The following is a 20,614-nucleotide window of genomic DNA, read 5'->3' on the forward strand; positions in this document are numbered from 1 at the left end:
TTGTGCACCCAATCCTGAACAACAAAATAAACACAGCATGAAGACCAGATCCAAATCTGGAATTCACAAGCCAAAAACCTTTATGGTTACTAAAGTTCCTACCACACTGCAAGAGGCATTGCAAAATATTCAATGGAACAATGCCATGGCTGATGAAGTTCTGGCCCTAACCCGAAATAAGACATATACTCTAGTCAAGTTGCCTGCTGGAAGAAAGGCCATTGGTTGTAAATGGGTCTACAGAATCAAGGAGAATCCAGATGGTACAGTTGAAAAACTCAAAGCTAGGTTGGTTGCTAAAGGTTTCCATCAACAACCTGGGTTTGACTTCACAGAAACATTCAGTCCAGTGGTGAAACCAGTGACAATTAGAGTTGTCTTGACTCTTGCTTTGTCCAAAGGTTGGACTATAAGACAACTTGATGTCAACAATGCTTTTCTCAATGGAGAATTGCAAGAGGAGGTATACATGATGCAGCCACCTGGTTTTGAAGTTCCTGGCCAAACTGATCTAGTTTGCAAGCTTAATAAGGCCCTTTATGGACTCAAACAAGCTCCTAGAGCTTGGTTTGACAAGCTGCAACACAGTTTAGTATCACTTGGATTTGTATCCTCCAATTCAGATCACTCCCTGTTTACACTACACACTCCTACATTCACCACCTTGGTGCTTGTATATGTTGATGATATCATTGTTACAGGAAGTGACCCGATTGCAATCACTAATCTCATTGCCACTCTCAATTCTCAGTTTGCTCTTAAAGACATGAGCCCTTTGCATTACTTTCTGGGAATCGAGGTTCAACATACTGATCAGGGTCTGCATCTGTGTCAGGCTAAGTACGCTCGGGATCTTCTGGCAAAGGCTCAAATGGCTGATGCCAAGTCTTCTCCAACACCTATGATCAGTACCATTCGTTTATCAGCTCACCAGGGGGAACCATTGGCAGATGTTCAACACTATCGTTCCATAGTAGGTGCTCTGCAATACCTCACTATCACTCGTCCTGAACTCTCCTTTAGTGTGAATAAAGTCTGCCAATTTATGCAGAAGCCCTTAACCACACATTGGATGGCTGTTAAACGAATTCTCAGGTACATTAGTGGCACTATAAACTTTGGTCTTCACTTGAAAAGACCTAGCTCATATGATTTGGTAGCATTCTGTGATGCTGATTGGGCTTCAGACCCTGATGATAGACGTTCCACCACTGGCTTTGCCATCTTCTTTGGCTCGAACTTGATCACTTGGAAAAGTAAAAAGCAACCAACAGTCTCTCGGTCAAGCACAGAAGCAGAGTATCGAAGTGTGGCCAATGTAACTGCTGAATTAACATGGCTGCACTACCTATTCTCGGAGCTTAAAATTCAGCAACCTCAGCCTCCCACAATTTGGTGTGACAATTTGAGTACAGTAATGTTGACTCAAAATCCGGTCCTTCATGCTAGGACCAAACACATTGAACTTGACTTATACTTTGTTCGGGAAAAGGTGCTCAACAAGTTGGTGCAAATCAAACATGTCCCTGCCTTTGATCAGTTAGCTGATGGTCTAACTAAGGCTATTTCGACTGAAAGGTTCTCTGTGTTCAGAAACAAACTCAACATTGAAGATGCTTCAATTCTGAGTTTGAGGGGAGGTGTTAGAGCTAATTAACAGCTCAGCTAGTTAGTTATGCAACTAACTGTACAGCTGTAATTCTGTTATGATTTCTGTTGTAATTAGTTGTTAGCTTCCTTTACTCTGCTATGCTTGTATATAATGCTGTAACATTGTTCAATAACAGAAGGAGAGATTCTTTCATCTCTTTCCTTTGATTCTCTTTCTTCCTCTTTCTTGTTCTGCATTTCATTCTTTCATTCATGGCAAGGAGATTCAATAAATACATACTTTTCTCTAGTTTTTCATCCAATTTTGTTTCTAGAATTATTGATATGAGAGTGACTTGTATCGAACTATCTAGTCTTACATTAATTAGAGTCTCTCTCTTTCTCTCTCTCTCTAAATTTTGCATGTTATCATATTTTGTCTTGTTGTATCTATTCTTATCATTGTTGCTTCTCTCCTTTGAGTACGTAATTTGTGTTCCTTAGATTTTAAAGAAAAAATGGAAAATAAAGGCACATGTGTTAGTTACGTGGGTCTTTCTGTTTTGATTTATTTTATAAAATGAAAGCAAATGTAAAGAAAAGTAATGGTATAAAATCTCATAATTGATACTTCATAATTTGGAATCATGGTATGGATTTAGACTACAGTACACTATATGATAATCAAGTACACTTTCTTGTGTTAGATTTTTTTGACCAATAGTTGTCTTGTCTATCACAATGGCAGTATGAAATTATGCAATATTTTCATTAAAAAATGTTTTGTGGATGAAATACTATATTATCTCTATAATGTGTTATTAATTGGGCTATCCATAGTTTATTTCCCAAGTGATGAAATTTTGTTACATGTATTATAATATAATAGCTATAGTTTTCTGTAGTGATTGTGGTGTGAGAACAGGGGCGGAGCCAGCATAAAAAGTTTGGGGGGCTAAACTATATTATAAATTTAAGTGTCAAAAATCTAAATATTTTTATTAAATTCATAATTAAAATTAAAATACAGAACGTCTTTCTTGCATATCACGAAAATCATCGATAAGTGAATCTATACTAAATTTTTTGGCAATTTCTCTTTCAATATACACGAGCAAACAATCACTTAAAAATTCATCTTCCATCTTGTTGCGAAGTGTAGTCTTTACTATATTCATAGCTGAAAAAGATCGTTCTGTGGTAGCTGTAGAAACTGGAAGTGTAAGAATAAGAGTTATCACTTTATACACAATTGGAAAAATCTCTGCTTTTCTAGTTTTTACCAATCACTGACATAAATTAGAAATGGTTGCCAAAACATTAAAATCAGGAAGTTCTCGTATATGATTTTGTTCAAATTGCGTCCTTAATTGTACCATCTCGTATTCTGTAAAATCTTTTGGGTAAAATTTTTGTACCAACTTGCAAATGTCATCAATTCTAAATGATGTGTGCATCTCTCTTGGATCTAAAGCTGAACTGAGAATGAGTAACTCCACTGTGCTATCATTGAATTTATTGTTTAATTCTTGTAGTTGAAAGTCTATCACTGCATTGAAAAGATCAACTCTGTAATAATGCTCCACTGTAATTGCATCTTGTTGACCACAACTTCTTCCTCGTTTTGCAGTATAATGAGCATTAAAATCTCGCACAGGTATATTAACAAGTTCACAAAAAGATTTCACCTCATCAACTAATTCATCCCATCCATCTTCTCTCAATTTCTGAATGAGAGTCTTTGTAGAAGAAACAAGATGCATTGCATTTAAAATATCTTGAGACTGAAGTTGCAAAGCTTGACAGAGTATATTAGAAATTTCTAGAATTTTTTTCATAAGATGCAAAATGAAAACAAATTCAAAAGAAGTTAATGACTCATAAGCTGCATCTGCATCTCCTCGTTGAGCAAAAGTAGTGCCATCTTCAATAATATTCAATAAAACTTCACATGTTGCACTAAACATCTTTATCAAACTAGAAATAGATTTCAAATGAGAACTCCAACGAGTATCACCTGCCCTTTGTAAAGAACCAATTTGATTGAGTCCTTTTCCACTTTCTAGTTCATCAATCTCAAGTAAATGAGCAATATTTGCAGCTTGAGCAGCTTTTAGTTGGTCATTGCGCTTACATGAAGCACCAACAATATTAACAATGGAGTTTAACTTTGTAAAAAATTGATGGACTGGAATAACTTCTCTAGATGCAGCAACTAATGCTAATTGCAAACGATGTGCAAAACAATGAAAATAGTAAGCATAAGGACATTCACTTAAAATTAATGCTTGCAAACCATTCCATTGTCCACGCATGTTACTTGCGCCATCATAACCTTGTCCACGAATAGATTGAACATCAAGACTATAATTAGAGAGTATAGAGAAAATACATTCTTTTAATGTTAAAGCAGCAGTGTCTTTGACATGAATAAGCCCGAAAAAACGTTCTTGCACATAACCATCTTTATCAACAAATCTTAAAACAATTGACATTTGCTCTTTCTTAGATTCCTCTTGTGCTTCATTAACTATTACTGAAAACTTTGCATCACCAATTTCTTCACGAATCGCGTTTCTCACTTTATCTCCCAAGACATGTAAAACTTGTTTTTGCGTTGTTTGTGATGTATATGTGGCATTTCGTGGAGCTTTATCCAAAACTTCGGCTACCTTATCATTGTAGGACGTTATGAAACTCAATAACTCTAAAAAGTTTCCCCGATTAATTGAAGTTTTAGATTCATCGTGACCTCTAAAAGGGCATGCTTGAAATGCGAGCCACCTAATCCCCTCAATTGATGTTTTCAAACGAAGTCTATTGTCAGCAATTTCTTGTGATGTGAAGTTCGCAAACCTTCTTCCAATATGTGTTGGTTGGTCCATGAGATCTGCAACTGCTTTCTCAGCATTTCTATGAGGTGAATTTATATCTTCTCCGATATGTGCTAAAAATGCACAATTTTTTCCTCTCACCTTTTTCCATGATCGAAATCCATTAATAGTAAATGCATCCAATCTAGGATGTGCATCTTTAGAGTGAAATAAAAAGCATGGTAGACAAAATGCAGCATGTACTTTAGGAGAATATTCCAACCAAGATGGAAATAACTTAAACCAAGATGGCTGAAAAGAACGTGAATGAGCTTCTTCTGATTTTTGATAGCTAGAGAGTATAATCTGATACGGACCAGCCTTAATGTAAGCTCTACGAACTTCGTCACGCTTCTCAGGTGGATACTCCCATATTGGCAGGCGTATTCCTGGATCACGCTCTAATGAATTAATATCAAACCCTTCTTTAATGTCAAGTCTTAAAGATTTTGTTGGACGATTTTTTGAATTGTTATGATCTACATCCACTGATGGATTTGACGAGACTTTAGATGTTGAAACTTCAACATTCTTTCTTTTAAAGAATGTATCAATTGTGGTTGACTTTTTCATCTACAATTAAAAAAAAAAAAACTATATATTAATCAAATTATCAACAAAATCCTATCTATAATAATTAATAAACAAAACTATATTAATAAAAAAAAGCTTATAACATGTGTATATGTATGTATATATTTTTATATTAATTTATCATTAAGTATCACTCCAAACAAAAAAAATTATTAGTAGAATTATTTTTTTTTTCAATGTAAGGCACCTACTTAATTTATATATATATATATAATATAAATAAAACATAAATGTCAATTAAAGTTATATCAACTATTTGTATATATAATATTTGAGAGAAAGAATAAGATTGAAATTTGAATTGAATATTTAAAATGCATATATCTTTTTCTATAAGATACCTTTACTTGTTATTTGATATCTGCCACTTCTTTTTGATGTGTACTGCTCTTTAATTCATTCCTGTAAATTTGCTACCACAAATTAAATATAGATGTTATAGAAATAATCAAAGTAAAACATAATTTAATCACCTTATTCGTAAAAATGGTGGCTCATGTAATAGGTATGAAATGAGAGAAGAAAAAAAAATGGTAATACCTAATTATCTATGAGAGAGGAAGAAGAGAATAATAATACCTAATTATCTATTTGGAAGGTTTTTAAAATTTTTTAGTTCCCATTTTTTTTTATTATTATAAAAAAAATAAAAAGACATATGTGTCTTAGAAAATAATTGCCTTTAAAAAAGGAAATAAATATCTTTTTTTTTTGAAAATACATATAAATACATATATATATAATATAAAGTAACACTGGCGTTGGGCTTATATCCACTATTCTTTATTTTGCCTTCTATTCTTTCCACTAAATTTGAATATACAAACATATATAATATATATCATTTATTGCACAATACGTTTTATTTGGAAACAAACAAAAAATAAAAAAGAAGAAACTAAAAAGCCCAAACCATTTACAAGTTACTGACCATTACTAAAACATGTGGGGGCCACCATATGTTATATAATAATAAAAAATGAATTATATATATAGAATATTATAAGAATTGGAAAGTTTGGGGGGGGGGGGGCATGGCCTCTGTAGAGTGTCAAATAGATCCGCCCCTGTGTGAGAATCTCTTGGACTGTATTGGACAATATTGTCCCACATGGATCAAATGTAAGAATATTGAGCTATATATAAGAACATGGGCTACTACACTCATTGCCAATCGGTTTTGAGATGGAACCCCATGATTCCCAACTTGGTATCAGAGCCATATCCCTAACGGGCTTTCGATCCACGCCTATCAAAGAGTTAGCCAGCCACAAGCGAGCAAAATGGTACTCCTAGCCGCGAACAAGAATAAGCGAGCAAATGGAACTCCTAGCCGCAAAACAAACAAAAATAAGTGAGCAAATAGCACTACTTATGATAAGGTGATTCAATATAATTCCCAACAAACTGCTCTTTGGTTTTGCTGGAAGAGGAAAAAAATGTGAAACTAAATGTGGAGGATGAAGATGGGAAAGAAAGGTGTAGATTATTAAGACAGTTGTAGGAAAAAAAATTACCTTATCAACCTACACCAATAACTCACAATGTTAAACACGTCAAGGTCAATTATGACCTTTTACCTAACATGTGACAAACGATTGTCACTTACTTCGCACACACAAACATAGGAAGAGTCGAGAAACACAAGTGAGTAAATAAAAAGCACATAACCTAGATCAAAGAATACAAATCCTAGTAGAGTGAGTTCCTTACCAAGAACTCCTCTGATCTAACCTAGATTTAGGAATCTTACCAATACAACAAACGAATCACAATAAATCTACAAAATGAGAGTTATTTAGAGTTAGAAATACAAACAGAAATTGAAGATCGACACAAAAGAGTGATCTCGGAGTTCACCCCAAAGACAAAATATGTCTCTGTCAAGGTCGACTTAGAGAAAGCTTGAGTTTCTACTATCAACAATGGCAAATCGCCAATACAAGCCTCAAATTTCCAGTCATAAATACGACCTGGTAACTTTCTCTTTCTCTGTTATTTTTCTCTCAATGTATCAATTTCTCTTCTCACACTACTACAAAAAGGTTTATTCTCGTCGGTCCTCATATCCATTTTTTTTTAAACAATCACTTATAAAGTTAGGTAACTATTTAAACCTATCGGTAATAGTGGAGTATTCCCGACGATTTAAAATAATCGTTTAGAATTCTCGACTGTTTAAAATAGTCATGATTTCAAAATTGAAAAATAAGTGTAACGGGTATCCCCGACGGTTTTAAACCGTCAAAAATCTATAGTCGACGATTTAAACTGTCAGGGATACCCGTTATTATATAAAAGAAAAAAAAATTCATTTTACAACCCCAAACGTCTGAACCCTTTCTCTATTTCGAAACCCGGCGGTTTTAAACCGTCAGGGATACCATTTTAAATATAAAAACCCAATAACATTCATTCCAGATCTCATTTTATTCCAAATCTCTCTCGGTCCACCGCTCTCTCTCCTCAGCCACGAGCCACCACCCCCACCATCTCTCTCTCTCTCTCTCTCTCTCTCTCTCTCTCTCTCTCTCTCTCTCTCTCTCTCTCTCTCTCTCTCTCTCTCTCTCTCTCTCTCTCTCTCTCTCTCTTCGCCACCACTGTCACTCATCTCTTTCTCTCTCGTCCAGAGATAGTCATGCGACCACGAGCCACCACAAGCACCACCGTGACTCTGTCCCTCTCCTCCATGAGCACCATGAGTTCATATTTGTTCATTTCTTTTTATTTCTATATTTTTGTTTATTAATTTTCTTATTTTGGTATTTTGTTTAGTTTTGTTCTAGATCTGAGATTATTTTTGCATTTTATCTTTGTTTTGTGGATCATCAGGATCTAAGATGATTTAGTTATGATTGCTTTTATGGTTAATTTGAATCTAATAAATGCAATGGCAGTAGTGGTATTATAATGGTGTGCTTGCGGTGGTAGTGGGTGGTGGTGTTTACATGGTGGTGATTGACGGTGGTGGTGGTGGTATGCAGTGGTAGTGTTGGTGGTGGTGACTGCTTAAAACAGTTGCATATACTATAAGTGATGGTTTTAAACAGTTGCCTATAGTATAAGCAACTGTTTTAAACGGTCGGTTATACTGCTCAGTATCCCCGATGGTTTTCCACGTCTAGGAAAAAGTTTTCCTGAAAGTTTTCTACTTTTGCCTATTCTACCCAGTTTTCTTGATGGTCGAATAAGCGTCATTCTTACCGATGGGAATAATTTACTCGACTGCTTAAAAAAGTCAAGAAAACATAGTTTTGTAGTAGTGTCACTTACTTTCTTTTCTTTCTGTTTACATGTATTACAAGCACACAAATGACTCTCTACTCTTTCTCTTTAGCTGATGAAGTCTATCTCAGGTATCTTGTGGGTTTAAAATTTAGGAATTTATAGGCTTCTGTAAACCTGAGCTCAATCTAGGCTGGTAGTTGGTTGCAACTGCTTTTTTGTTCTTGTAATCTTGAGTGACATGGCCAGAAAAAACTCACAAGCGAGGGAGTTTTAATTTATTGTAATTGAGAATTAGTTAAGGTCTTTAGTTGATGACTTATATGGGAATTTACTTAATAATGTACACATAAATTTTCATATGAGTTGTTCTACGTGGTGATAGCTTTAGTTTTCTAAGGGTCTTAGCTTAAAATTCTCCCTTCTTAACTTTTAAATCAAAAGTTCTTAATCCTAATATGGTTAGGTACGATCTTCAGAGTGTTATTTATATTCTTAAAATTGTTCATTAAAGCCTACCAATTGGTTCGAGTAACACATACATCTTAGGAATATTATAGTACAATTGAGTGGGAGCACTAACCATAGATATGGAATCTATAACTTCTATCTGGACGTAAAAGTAAAATGATAATTTTCTTTGAGTTTGGCTTAATAGAGATAAATGGAAGAGCTCTAATTTCAGTAATTACATTAGTTTACTGAAATATCATTTATAGGAAGCTAAGTGTTTTTAGGATAAAATATATTGAGGGGTGGAACAGTAAATTTACCCCTACTTGATGTAAATCATTTATAGAGGATCTTTGATTATTTAGATTAGAACGATGGATAATTCATAGTGTATCTATATCATGGAACATATAGAGCGTTCTATATAATTAAGAGTGCAATTCTGAATCTATAGTGGCGCAAGGGGGAATTAATAAGTTAGGAAATTTACTTGGTAAATTCTAAATCTGCTTATTGGAAGCTTGGTTATATAGGCTCATGGTCCCTACACTAGTTGAGATAATACTGCTTGTAAGACTCAGTTAATTGGTTTTAATTAATCAATTATAATTCTAAAATTAGACTATGTCTTATTTATGAATTTTCACTAAGCAAGGGCTTAATTGTGAAGATAAGAGATTTTAGGGTTTATTTGTTAATTAAGAGACTTTATTAAGTTTAATTAATAAATAAATTAAATGATAAATTTATTTGATAATTAATTTTAATTATTAAATAAATATTTTTGACATTTAAAAGATTGAAATAGAAAATATGGCATTTGTGAAAGAAAGAATAAATTATTGAATAAAATGGCAAAATTCTAATTTAGTGGGGCCCATCTTATGGCCGGCCACAAGGTATATTTAGCTATTTTTTTATCATTTTTTAATGCCATATAATTTTAATCTAACCCTAGGAGAAATCTTATAAAATGAATAATATTATGGTTCTCATTTTATCCAACTTAAGTTTACCTAGTTTTCATTCTCTGTCAAACAACTAGAAACTTGAGAACCTCCTTCTATAGAATTCGAATCTCCCTCTCTTCTTCTTTATATTTTCGAACCCTATAGTGAAAGGGTACATGCCCACCCACAGCAAGTCAAATACTCAATCATAGTGTGTAAGACTATGAAGAATCCAACATCTGAAGGAGAATCGGGCTCAAATCTTGATAATACTCTGCGACAGAAAGGAACAAGGGTTAAAGATCTGAGTGGAAGGAGACATATTATTTCACTGCAATCAATGTAAGGTTTCTTGAACTTTATATGTGTTTAAATTCTATTGTTTTAGAGAATTCATATTTAGGGTGTTAATCAACATACATGGTGGTAAATCTAGATCCTGGTAAAATAATTTCCAACATTGAGTGCATGTGGTATTATGGTTAATCGTACTATAGCCAAGAATGTTCAAGAATCATACGCATAGGACAAGGGTTTCAGACTTGGTAATTAGATGTATGGATGCCTCGTTGCAAGTCAAGTTGTATCTTTGTATTTTATGTTTTTCTTACTAAGTCTGTTGACTCACTGATATATTTTCCATGTATAGGTAAATATAAGGCAAAAGCTGAATAGCAATAGGTTTGGAACTCAATGAAAATTGTACATATCTAGATGGTTAGACATGGAATGTTTAGATCTTCCACAAGACATGGGCTCAATTTTGTTAATCGTTGGGCAACACTTTTTGATTTATTGTATTTTATAAATGTTTGAAAAATAGAATTGGAATCCTGGAGTTTGTAAACTTTACATATTTGTTTAATTAGAAAAGTTTATGTTTATTATAAAAGTTTTTGTTAAACATTATTTTACACTAAACCCTTTGATTAGTAAAGATGAGCACAGTAATTTAGTAAACACAGTGGCATACCTAAATTAGTAGGATGTTACAAATTAACTAAGATTAATTTAGATTTGAAAGATCTATCACCAAATTAATCATAGTCATTAAATCAATTAAATAATAGTTTTTTTTTTCAAAATAATCAATTTAGTTGGTAAAAATCTACCATCAATTTTACCACGGTCAATTTATATCAAAATATCTAGGGGTAAGTTGAAAAATGCCTCTTTTATTCATTAATTAATCAAATTTACTTCTAATTTTATATTTATTTGAAACATACCTCTTTTTATATGTATTGTACCCAAAATACCCTTACATAAGAGAATCACATGGAGAGTATCTTGAAGTGACAGGGGCAAAATTAGTATAATGTTTAAAAAAAGAGGTAAAAATGATAGATTTTAAAAAGAAGGTAAAAATAAAAGAGGACAATATTAAAAAGGTATAGAATGTAATTTCCTCAAATATCTATCATCAATTTGACCATAACTAATTTAGATTTTATCAAATAATTAATTAGTTGTAAAACACAAAAAAGTAACAAGATGGTTGAGATATTATCATTTTTAACAAAAAAAAAAAAATATTAAAAATAAGAATAATGCTAATTTTTAAATTTAAAGGTTGTGAAATAACTCTTAAAAATTGAAATTTTTACTCATATACAAATTATTTAGGTTATTTTATTATATTTTAATGTTTTAAATAACCAATATGTCAAAAATGATATAATATCTGCTATTAAAAAGTAATTAATAAATTAAATATTTATAATATCATTTTTCTCAATTTATAATTCAAACAATCAAAATATTAATAAAATATGCTGAATTTGAGATTGAAGGATACCTATAAAATATCTAGACTAATTTTAATTTTATTAATATTTATATAGCATATAAGATAATAAGAATATAATATTTTAAATAAAAGGCTAAAATTACAAATTAATCAAAATATACTAATATTTTGATATCTGACCATATAAATTATATGAAAAATAAAAATATATAAATTAACCAATTTCAAATTCAAACCATATTATAAAATCATTAAAATAATAAAATTCATTATTAATAATCTATTAAAAAATAAATATTACTAATTAAGAGCTTATATTTAGGTTCAAAAATGAATAATTATGATTTTTCACTAATTTTTAGAATTTTCTACTTTTATTTTAATTAAAAATCAATTTTTAATCAAAAATCATGTAACATTCAGAATGGTGACTAATTAGTAACCAGCTAGGGCTGGTCACAAGTCACCTTGTCAAGGCTGCTAGTAACAGCCTTGTGTGTGTGCGGATGGGCATGGAAGGCCCGAGAATTGAAGGTGTGCATCTCCCAAGAGACTGAGATCTCTCTGTCACATCCTTAGTGATGTGCGCGTGAGAGGAATGAGGCCTGGGGGCTTCGAGGCTGATACGTGCGCGCGATAGGCTTCCAAGGTGAGTTTTGTCTGCCAGCCTCGAGCTTGCATAGGAAGCACCCCTCAAAAGGGGTTTCAGGTCAATTTTGACCCGAAATCAATTCCGTAAAATTCATGCATGTATAATTTTCAACCAATAATATCTTGAATCACTAATAAGGCAAAATAAAATATTTTTCATAGAATTACATACAATTTCACATAAAATTTACCAAATCATAAACAATAAACATGATCCCATTCAAAACATGGAATAATCATTTTAAAACATATTTAACATGAAAATAAATGTTGCCTAGGCACAAAGACTAATTGTTAGAACTTATTTTACCAGAATCTATTTATTATTATGTATGTTTGATTATTAGCATAATAATTTAACATTCTAAAAGATGATTTATCAAACGTTAAAATAAACATGTATAAAGTTTTAAATTTTTTACATTGATTCCATCAAAATTAAGTGACTCCTTTCATTCCAGCAGTATTGCCAAATAATGAACTTGGATTGCTTTTCTTAAATCGATAAGCGACAAACGATATGATCTTCCATAAAGATCTAAGTACCACCTTGATTAGAGTGGGTTGGTGCTCAACTCATTATAGGACTGAGAGAAAGGAGAGTTTATAATTTTGAAATTGGCTTAAGGACTAAAGCTTTTGTTGTCTTTTGTCAGAGTTAAGTTTTCACAGCTTATTAGAAAAAGCTCGATTATATTCCTTATATAGACTTGTCATATGGTTAGAGTTAGATTAGATGGGCTAAAATAAAAGACATTTGAGCTGAAAAAAATACTCCATGGCCGAAATACATAATGTGTGGCCCATGGTTTGATTTTTTCCATTTTATTTCAACTTAATGAAACAATATGTCTTTTTTTAATTTTACCACTTATCAAATCTAAACTCTTTAAATATTAACTTTTAATTTATAATTATTAAATAAAAATACAATTTAAATATATTTATTAATTAATCTCACAAAGTATCTTAATTAACAAATAATTTTTTTTTTCTCAAAACAGCTCAACCTTAGTGAAAATTCTCAAATAAAACATACTCTATTTTTAAAATCCAATTGGCTTATTAAATTAATTAATTGAGTCATTAAAATGATATTATTCCAGATAATGTGGGGACCATTGGCCTCTTAAATCAAGCTCACAATAACTAGCTTTGAAATTTACCGAGTAAATTTCCTAACTTATTATTTCCTCTAAACTCTATTTTAGATTCAGAATCGCACTCTAATTTTCATAGAACACTCTATATATCCAATATAAACACGCTACAAATTATCTATTATTTTAATCAAACTAATCAATGATCCTATACAGATAATCTATATTGAATAGGGACAAAATTACTGTTTTATCCTTCAATGCATTTTATCCCTTAAACACTTAACTCCTTGTAAATGATATTTCAGTAAACTAATATAATTACTGAAAATGAGTACTCCACCATTTAACTTATTTTACAAAGCTTAAAGGAAAGTATCATTACACTTCAAAATAATCATAAAAGTTACAGATATCCATATGCACTGCTACAAAACAAGCCTTTAGAGGTATTTTTTTTCAGCATAATAATAAATAACCAACGACATAGGGTTAAAAATTTGAAGAAGGGAATTTTACACCACTTATGGCGTCGGTTATTTGGAAATAACTGACGGCATAGGGGCACCATGGGTTTATAACCGTCGGTTATTTCCAAATAACCGACGCCAAAAGGGTTTATAATCCTAGCCCAGTCCTTCATCTTCCTCATTCGATCAGCCAACCCAGAAACTCCCAAACCAGAGAAACCCCAAACCCTCTACGCCAACCACCACGGAAAATCACCCCCATTTCACCATTTTTTCACCATTTTAGCTTATTTTTGTTTCTAAATCTTCTATTTTTCATACCTAAAATTATATACCTGAAAAGATCATAGTTTTCCTCATTTTTTAGGGTAAACCGAAGGTAGAGGTAATGGTTGTGGTGGTTATACCTCCGGCCACCATTTTTAGTGGAGAAAACATTATATCTCAACGTCTATTAAAAGGTATAAACCTAATTTCTACTAATTTTAGTAATGTACATTGCTTTATTTTTTATTTTATAAATTTTTTAGGGTTTTTCTATATTATTAAATATGTATTTTATTGTATTGTATTGAATGTGTATTGTGTGTATATATATTGTGAATGAGAAATGTGATATAGGAGAGTATTTTATATATGGAGTATTTTAAACTAATAGTTTTGTTAAATATTGTGAATGAGAATGAAATAGGAGAGTATTAAAATAAAAGTTTAGAAATTAATTTCTCAAAAATTAGTTTAGAAACAAAAATTCAGAAATTAACTCTATTTTGTATCAATTTTTTTTTTCTATTTTCAATTTTATTCATGTCTTTTTATTTTTTTAGTAGCTAGTAAATAGTTAGTTACAACTACTTAGCAAGTTATTAATTTTCATTCATATTCATACATTTTTATTACTAACTAGTTACTCATTAGTAACTAGTTAGTAACTATAGTTACTCATAAATTATATAGCTAGTAAGTAGCTAAATAAAGAAATTGGTAATTTTGTAGTATTTCTTTATGTTGTAGGTTGTGAGGTCAATTTGCAAGGATGAGACTTATTTGGTGTTGATCGGTTTCAAGGTAGCTCGATGTATACATTTATCAACTTTTATTATAAATTAATGATGAATGCTTAGTAGAGTTTGAATATCTTAATATTTCATTTGTAGTTAAGTAGGTTCTGTAATATATTGTAATGCGCCGGATCAATGGGTGGAATAATATACATGTTAGATGAGTTTGAATATCTTAAATATTCATCCGTAGTGAAGTAGGTTCTGTGAATACATGTACTGCAATAAGATGGGTGGTAAACTTTTATATTGATAAATGTTGTTGTGATTATTTTATATTATTTTAAATTGTGTTTTGTTGTTATTAATATGTTTGAATTTTTTGGAAACGTTCAATTATAGCTGTTATGTTGCCGAAATTTCGATAGATTTAGGATAATATTTGATTTTAGTTTCTCTTAAACTTGGTTGTTAGAATTTTATCGGAAGTGACTTTATCGGAAGTCAAATACATAATTTTTGGTATAAGGTATGCTTTCTTTAATTTACTTTTATAAAAATATTTTCTTATATATGTTTAGATAATCCTTAAATACTTAGAGTAATTTTAGAATAATATTGATCTAATACATATGATAGATATTGTTGAGTGCTAAGGATAGATATAGTTACCTAAAAAAAATACAAAAAATAGTCTATTGGGATTTGAACTTGTGACTAAAAGTATAGATTGATAAGTCTTTACCAATATACCGAAACACAATCTTTATATAAATTTATTTAAATATTAGAAGAGATATAAAAAGAAATTAGTATTGCACATTTCATTGTAGTAGAATTAACAAATACATCATAAATATTGATTCTAATACTCAAAATTAGAATTCTATTAGTTTATTTTAAGTAAAAAGCAAAATAAAACACAAAAAATTGGGTGAAAGGGGGTGCATAACATGATTTTAGTATACAAAAGAGTATTTTTTTAGACAAAATGGTTGGCCAAACTGCCGTATGCTGTTTGGGATGCGTAGAACGTGAAAAAATACCCAAGTTTTAAAAAAAATCGCCTCAAACGGACAATTGGATCAAACGTTATCAATGTTTAAAGTTTTTAAAAAATTTCATGCAACGTTTAGCCCTTTCTCTAATTTTTTTATTTACTCTAGTCCTTAAATTATTGTTTCATTTTATTGGTCTTGAAAATTTTAAATGTATAAAAATATTAAATACATGAAATTTATAGTATTACACATTATTTATTATGTAATATACTAATTAATTTATAAAATATAACTTAAAAAATTATAGAAATGATACTAATATACTACAAAAATACAAACACATAATATAAAATATTAATAAAAAATAGCTAATATACAAACACTTTGATTAATATAAATGTGAATATATTTACCTTTTCAATTTATTTTTATTTATGCTTATTATATATGATTTATACTTAATTTAATTATATTAATAATAAAATAATATATATAAAAAATATGCTGAAACACAAAATTGTAAAGCTGGAAAAAAACAAGACCCTATGGCGTCGGTTTCTCATAACAACCGACGGCATAGGGTCCTTATGGCATCAGTTATTGTATAATAACCGACACATAAAATAACCGACGCCATAAGGACCCTATAGCGTCGGTTGTTATGAAAAAACTAACGCCATAGGGTCCCTATACCGTCGGTTGTTATTTACCCTACAACGTCACTTGGAACAACGTTGGTAGCGTATTTTACCAAAACCGACTCTAAAAGCCCTTAAAAACTGCCTCTAAAGCCCAATTTTGTAGTAATGATGTATGATAATACTCCTACTCAATTGCACTACCAAGTTCTTAAGATGTAAGTATGAGCGATTCAGAGAGGTAAGCCAGTAACGGACAAGTCAAAGAACTCTAATGCTACAACTGGAAAGAACTTAATTATCCCGGAATTAAGATCGATTGATCTATGATCAACTAAGTGATATTGACATAGAAAATATACAACGGTAAGTTTATGATATCTTTTCTACTATTAGTATCGATTCTGTTCGATGTAAACCTATACGTATAATTCTAGTTTACTTTGCTAATGCCCTAAAAAAGACATTCCACTTAGCCAAGTATAAGTAAACAACATCTATGTTTATCACGTCAATGTAAATCCAGTACACTGATAAGTCATGAGACTAAATAGTTTGAAAGATATAATCATGATTATTTTTTACTATGGTGATAACACTATAATCGTGAACAATTATATGTTTGGTATTTAGCATAATTTATATATTAATTAAATAATCATGAAAGTAAATGTGAACCAATCAATAGATAATAGTAATAAGATGACTTCTAATCTTTTATTGATAAGTATATAGGATTATATTGAAATTTTAATTTATTTAGGGCATAAAACCCTAGCACGAGGTTGGGGTCCGTGTTCGTGTACGAGTCAAGGATTGGGGATCGGGGTGAGGGTCTGAGGGCCAGGTCTGAGGCTGGGGTTTTGGGGCTTGGTCCGGGTTTGGGTTGAGATTCAGGGTTTGTGTCCTTGTTCGGGTCTAGGTTGAGATTTGGGATTCTGGGTTCGGGTTTGGGACCAGGTTTCGAGTTTGGGACTGTGGTTTAAGTCTGAGTCCTGGGTCGGGATCCGAGTTCGAGTCTGGGATCCAAGTTCGGGGCTGGGTCAGGGTACGAGGTCAGGATCTGAGACGGCGTCTGGGTCTGGGCCAATGTTGGAGTCTGAGTCCGGGGCCGAGGCTGGAGTCTGAGTTAGAGGCCAGCTCCATGCCTATATTTCCTAATATTTCTTTAAAAAGAGAAAATAAAAAAAGAATTAAAAAAAGAAGGGCATTTTACAATTTTGTATACATTATTTTAATTAATTACAAAATATGTGCAAAAAAAACTTATTATTATTTTCTCATACATTTTTATATATAACTAAAAACTTTTTTTCAATTTTTTTTTATAATATATATGGTAATAATTATTGATTATTATATATATGGCAATATTGGCTATGTTTATTTTTATGTTTACAATTATAATAAACATACCAATAATATAAAATATTTTATATATGTGTTTATTTTATTTTCTATTAATTAAACATACTAATTTAATAAACAAAATAATAATATTCACATATGTTTATTATATCACTCTATGTGTGTTATGTTTATTTTCTAGTAATTTTTTAAAAAATAAATAATATATATAAAAAAAATTGCTTTTCTTTATCTTTTTCTTTGTTTATTGTGTCATGTTTATTTTTTCTAATTAAATAATTTTTGGAGTTAATAAAGTTATGTTTGTTTGCTTATTTTTTGATGTAAGAATTATATTTCAATAGAAAATTCCTTCACTAACTTATTAAAAAATAATCAATACATAGAAACAATAGAAAAAAAATATATACTTATTTTAGTATAGTATAAATTGGCTATGTCTATTTTTATGTTTACAATTGTTGACCGAGGTTTTCGGCAACCAATAAAATAATATTAGTTTAGAGAGCTGTAAGAAATTAAGAGAGAGATTTTTACGTGGTTGGGGCGTTAACGAGCCTTAGTCCACGAGTCTGTGTATTTATGATTGTATTTAATATAGAAAATGTTCTTGGTGAGTATTTACTCTTCTTGCACTTATGCAACCCAGAATTCTCGACCCCCATTAATGAGCTTTGAGGGGGTATTTATAGTGTTTTCGTGGGGTGATCCCCAGAATTAAGGTACATGTATTTCTGTAACTATCAATAAAGTTGTGCATTCCCAATGAATATACCATGGGTAATGCATGGTTAAATCCCTAGGTGCCTTAGGGATTTTATGAGGGTTGTCCTTATTCCCTTTTGACTGATGTGATTCTTCACAGAGTAGCCGTCATTAGACTTTATTGGTCATAGCCTTGTAGGTGCAGATCGGGGGTTGTGTCGTCAGACTTTATTGCGTGTGGCAGTTCCAACACGCCTCCTCCCATGCGGCATTAAATGCGAGATGACTACTTAGAGGAAGCCTGACACCACCCGGAGATGTTGTGATGCTATCTTGCTCTCCAGGAGCATTTAAAACCTTACATGCCTTCTCCGGGAGGCATATCCAAGATAATACCTTTCTTCACAAAGACTTAGCTATTAATTTAAGTGCTAAACCCTTTGTGTCCACGTGTCCTTGTCTGGTTGGTCCACGTATATTGAGCAAAATCAGGGGCAACATTTACCCCCGAAGCCTTGTTTAATTGTTAAAGGAACAAGGCTTTCTTAGATGCCTCCGGTTGGCTCCTCGATTTCCTGGCACGTGCTTTGGGCGCGTGGGGGTGTATTTAATGATCACCATTACTGCAACGATTCACTTTTTGCAGGCGTCGATTCGTTTCTTGTCCATTAATTGATACGGCACATTAATGGGTGTCAGACAGAAACTCAAGCGTTTCCACCGCCTTGATGACGAATCAATTCAGCCGTTGGATCCTGGGAATTCGAATCGTGTGCCTTCCCAACCGTTCGATTGGTAGATGATCGCGCCTGTTCCACATGCGTTTTGGCCTATAAAAGCCACCATTCTCACTTCATTTGGTTACTTTCAGACTTTCACCAAATTTTTTCAAGTTTTCCAGAGAGAAAGAAACCTTCGAATCAGAAAAACCTCAAACACTATAGTTTTCTTACTGATCTTCCTTCGCCGTTGTCAATCAACTTTTTACTGCTGATCAACAACAACGCCCAGTTCTCAAGCTTTATGTAAGTTCCTTGCATCTCGTACTTTAGTTTATTGTTCGTGCACATCGCATGCTTTACTGTTCATCTGCTTTTTCTGGGTTTGATGTTTGAATTTTTTGGGAATTTATGTCTTGAGTTTTTGTGTAATACGTCAGATTCCTCTTTTCTGGTGTTCGAGTTACTTCTATTCTACGTATTTTTTGTCAAGGACCCATCTTTTCTTTACGCAATGACCTTCAAGGGTTCAGAGAGGACTTTGTCTTTCTTGATTTTTACCCCTTTTTTTTCTTTGCTTATTCGTAATGTCACCATCTGTGGGATTCTTGCACCCGACTTCTGTCAAGGAAAACCTTTTAAGGCTTTCTTGTTGACAACTGTCCGGAGGGGGCCTCTTTCCAGCGGTTAGGGGACCCTCATTCCCTTTTTTGATTTAGGGTTTGGTTTGGGGCCTTATTGCTGGAATTTTCAATCTTTTTCAAAGCCAAGATGTCTGCATCTGGTTCCAAATCTTCGCAGAAAGGCATGAAACGTCTGGCCACCTTGAAGGAAGTAATGAAGGGTCCAGTGGCCCAGGAAGGGTATAAGCACCGTGCTAAGGGGTGGGAAGCGACCGAGCTTCACTCTACCCTTACTTGCCCCCACCAGCTGGAGCACATCATGGTGGTGGCAGGCATCAAGCCTGCGACTTCCGGGACTTACCACCGGCCGCCCCGGGACGCGGAGATGCCTAATCACAACTACGGGGGCTTCGGAGCTTGGAGCCAAACGCACTTGATGACCGGAGCCATGCTTCCCCTTCAGGATTACTTTATTAATTTTCTAGTATTTGTCGGCCTTGCGCCATATCAACTTATTCCTCAAGCTTACCGCCTGCTTTCAGGCTTGTTTATTTTTTATTCTTCCCGGGGCTGGGGCTCTCCCAGTCCGGCAGAGATTTTGTATTTTTATGAACTTGTTTCCGTCCCTAAAAAGGGAGACAAACTTAAGGACGACTTTTACGGTTTCCGGGCCCATCCTTTGAATGAGGGCCCGGTCCCTTTCAACCAGCAAAAATACGTGAAGGAGTACCGTCACCGCTTCTTCTTTTCCTCCGGGTTCCAGGCTGTGGAACATCCGGAGCTTCTCACGGAGTGGGTTAGGATCCCTCCATATGCGCGGACTGAACCTACTCAACTTTTCCTCCAACGAGCTAAGACCTTCGCCACATATGACAGGAAGGCCCTCGACGTCGGGGAGTTGGT

At 32.7% G+C, this 20,614-nt stretch overlaps 1 protein-coding gene across 1 annotated transcript; it reads right to left on the reverse strand.

Annotated features, from left to right (window-relative positions):
• Positions 1-1,722: 1,722 nt before the first annotated feature.
• On the reverse strand, positions 1,723-19,439 carry LOC115696806 (uncharacterized). Its single transcript, XM_061116593.1, has 5 exons — positions 19,323-19,439; positions 6,575-6,583; positions 2,885-5,036; positions 2,619-2,803; positions 1,723-1,842 (listed from the first exon to the last, which is right to left on the reverse strand). The coding sequence occupies exons 1-5, from the start codon at positions 19,437-19,439 to the stop codon at positions 1,723-1,725; spliced, it is 2,583 nt and encodes an 860-aa protein (XP_060972576.1).
• Positions 19,440-20,614: the final 1,175 nt, after the last annotated feature.

This window comes from Cannabis sativa, chromosome 5 (genome assembly GCF_029168945.1).
Source record: "Cannabis sativa cultivar Pink pepper isolate KNU-18-1 chromosome 5, ASM2916894v1, whole genome shotgun sequence".
Taxonomy (NCBI): Eukaryota; Viridiplantae; Streptophyta; class Magnoliopsida; order Rosales; family Cannabaceae; genus Cannabis; species Cannabis sativa.

Bases quoted from the DNA above. Each gene is read 5' to 3' on its own strand.
- LOC115696806 (XM_061116593.1), bottom strand. From the start codon at position 19,439: ATGTGCACGAACAATAAACTAAAGTACGAGATGCAAGGAACTTACATA. The intron at 2,804-2,884 runs GTCAGTGATTGG...TTACACTTCCAG, and splicing joins GGCAACCATTTCTAATTTAT to TTTCTACAGCTACCACAGAA. The intron at 1,843-2,618 runs GTATTTTAATTT...AATGAAATGCAG, and splicing joins ATATGCAAGAAAGACGTTCT to AACAAGAAAGAGGAAGAAAG.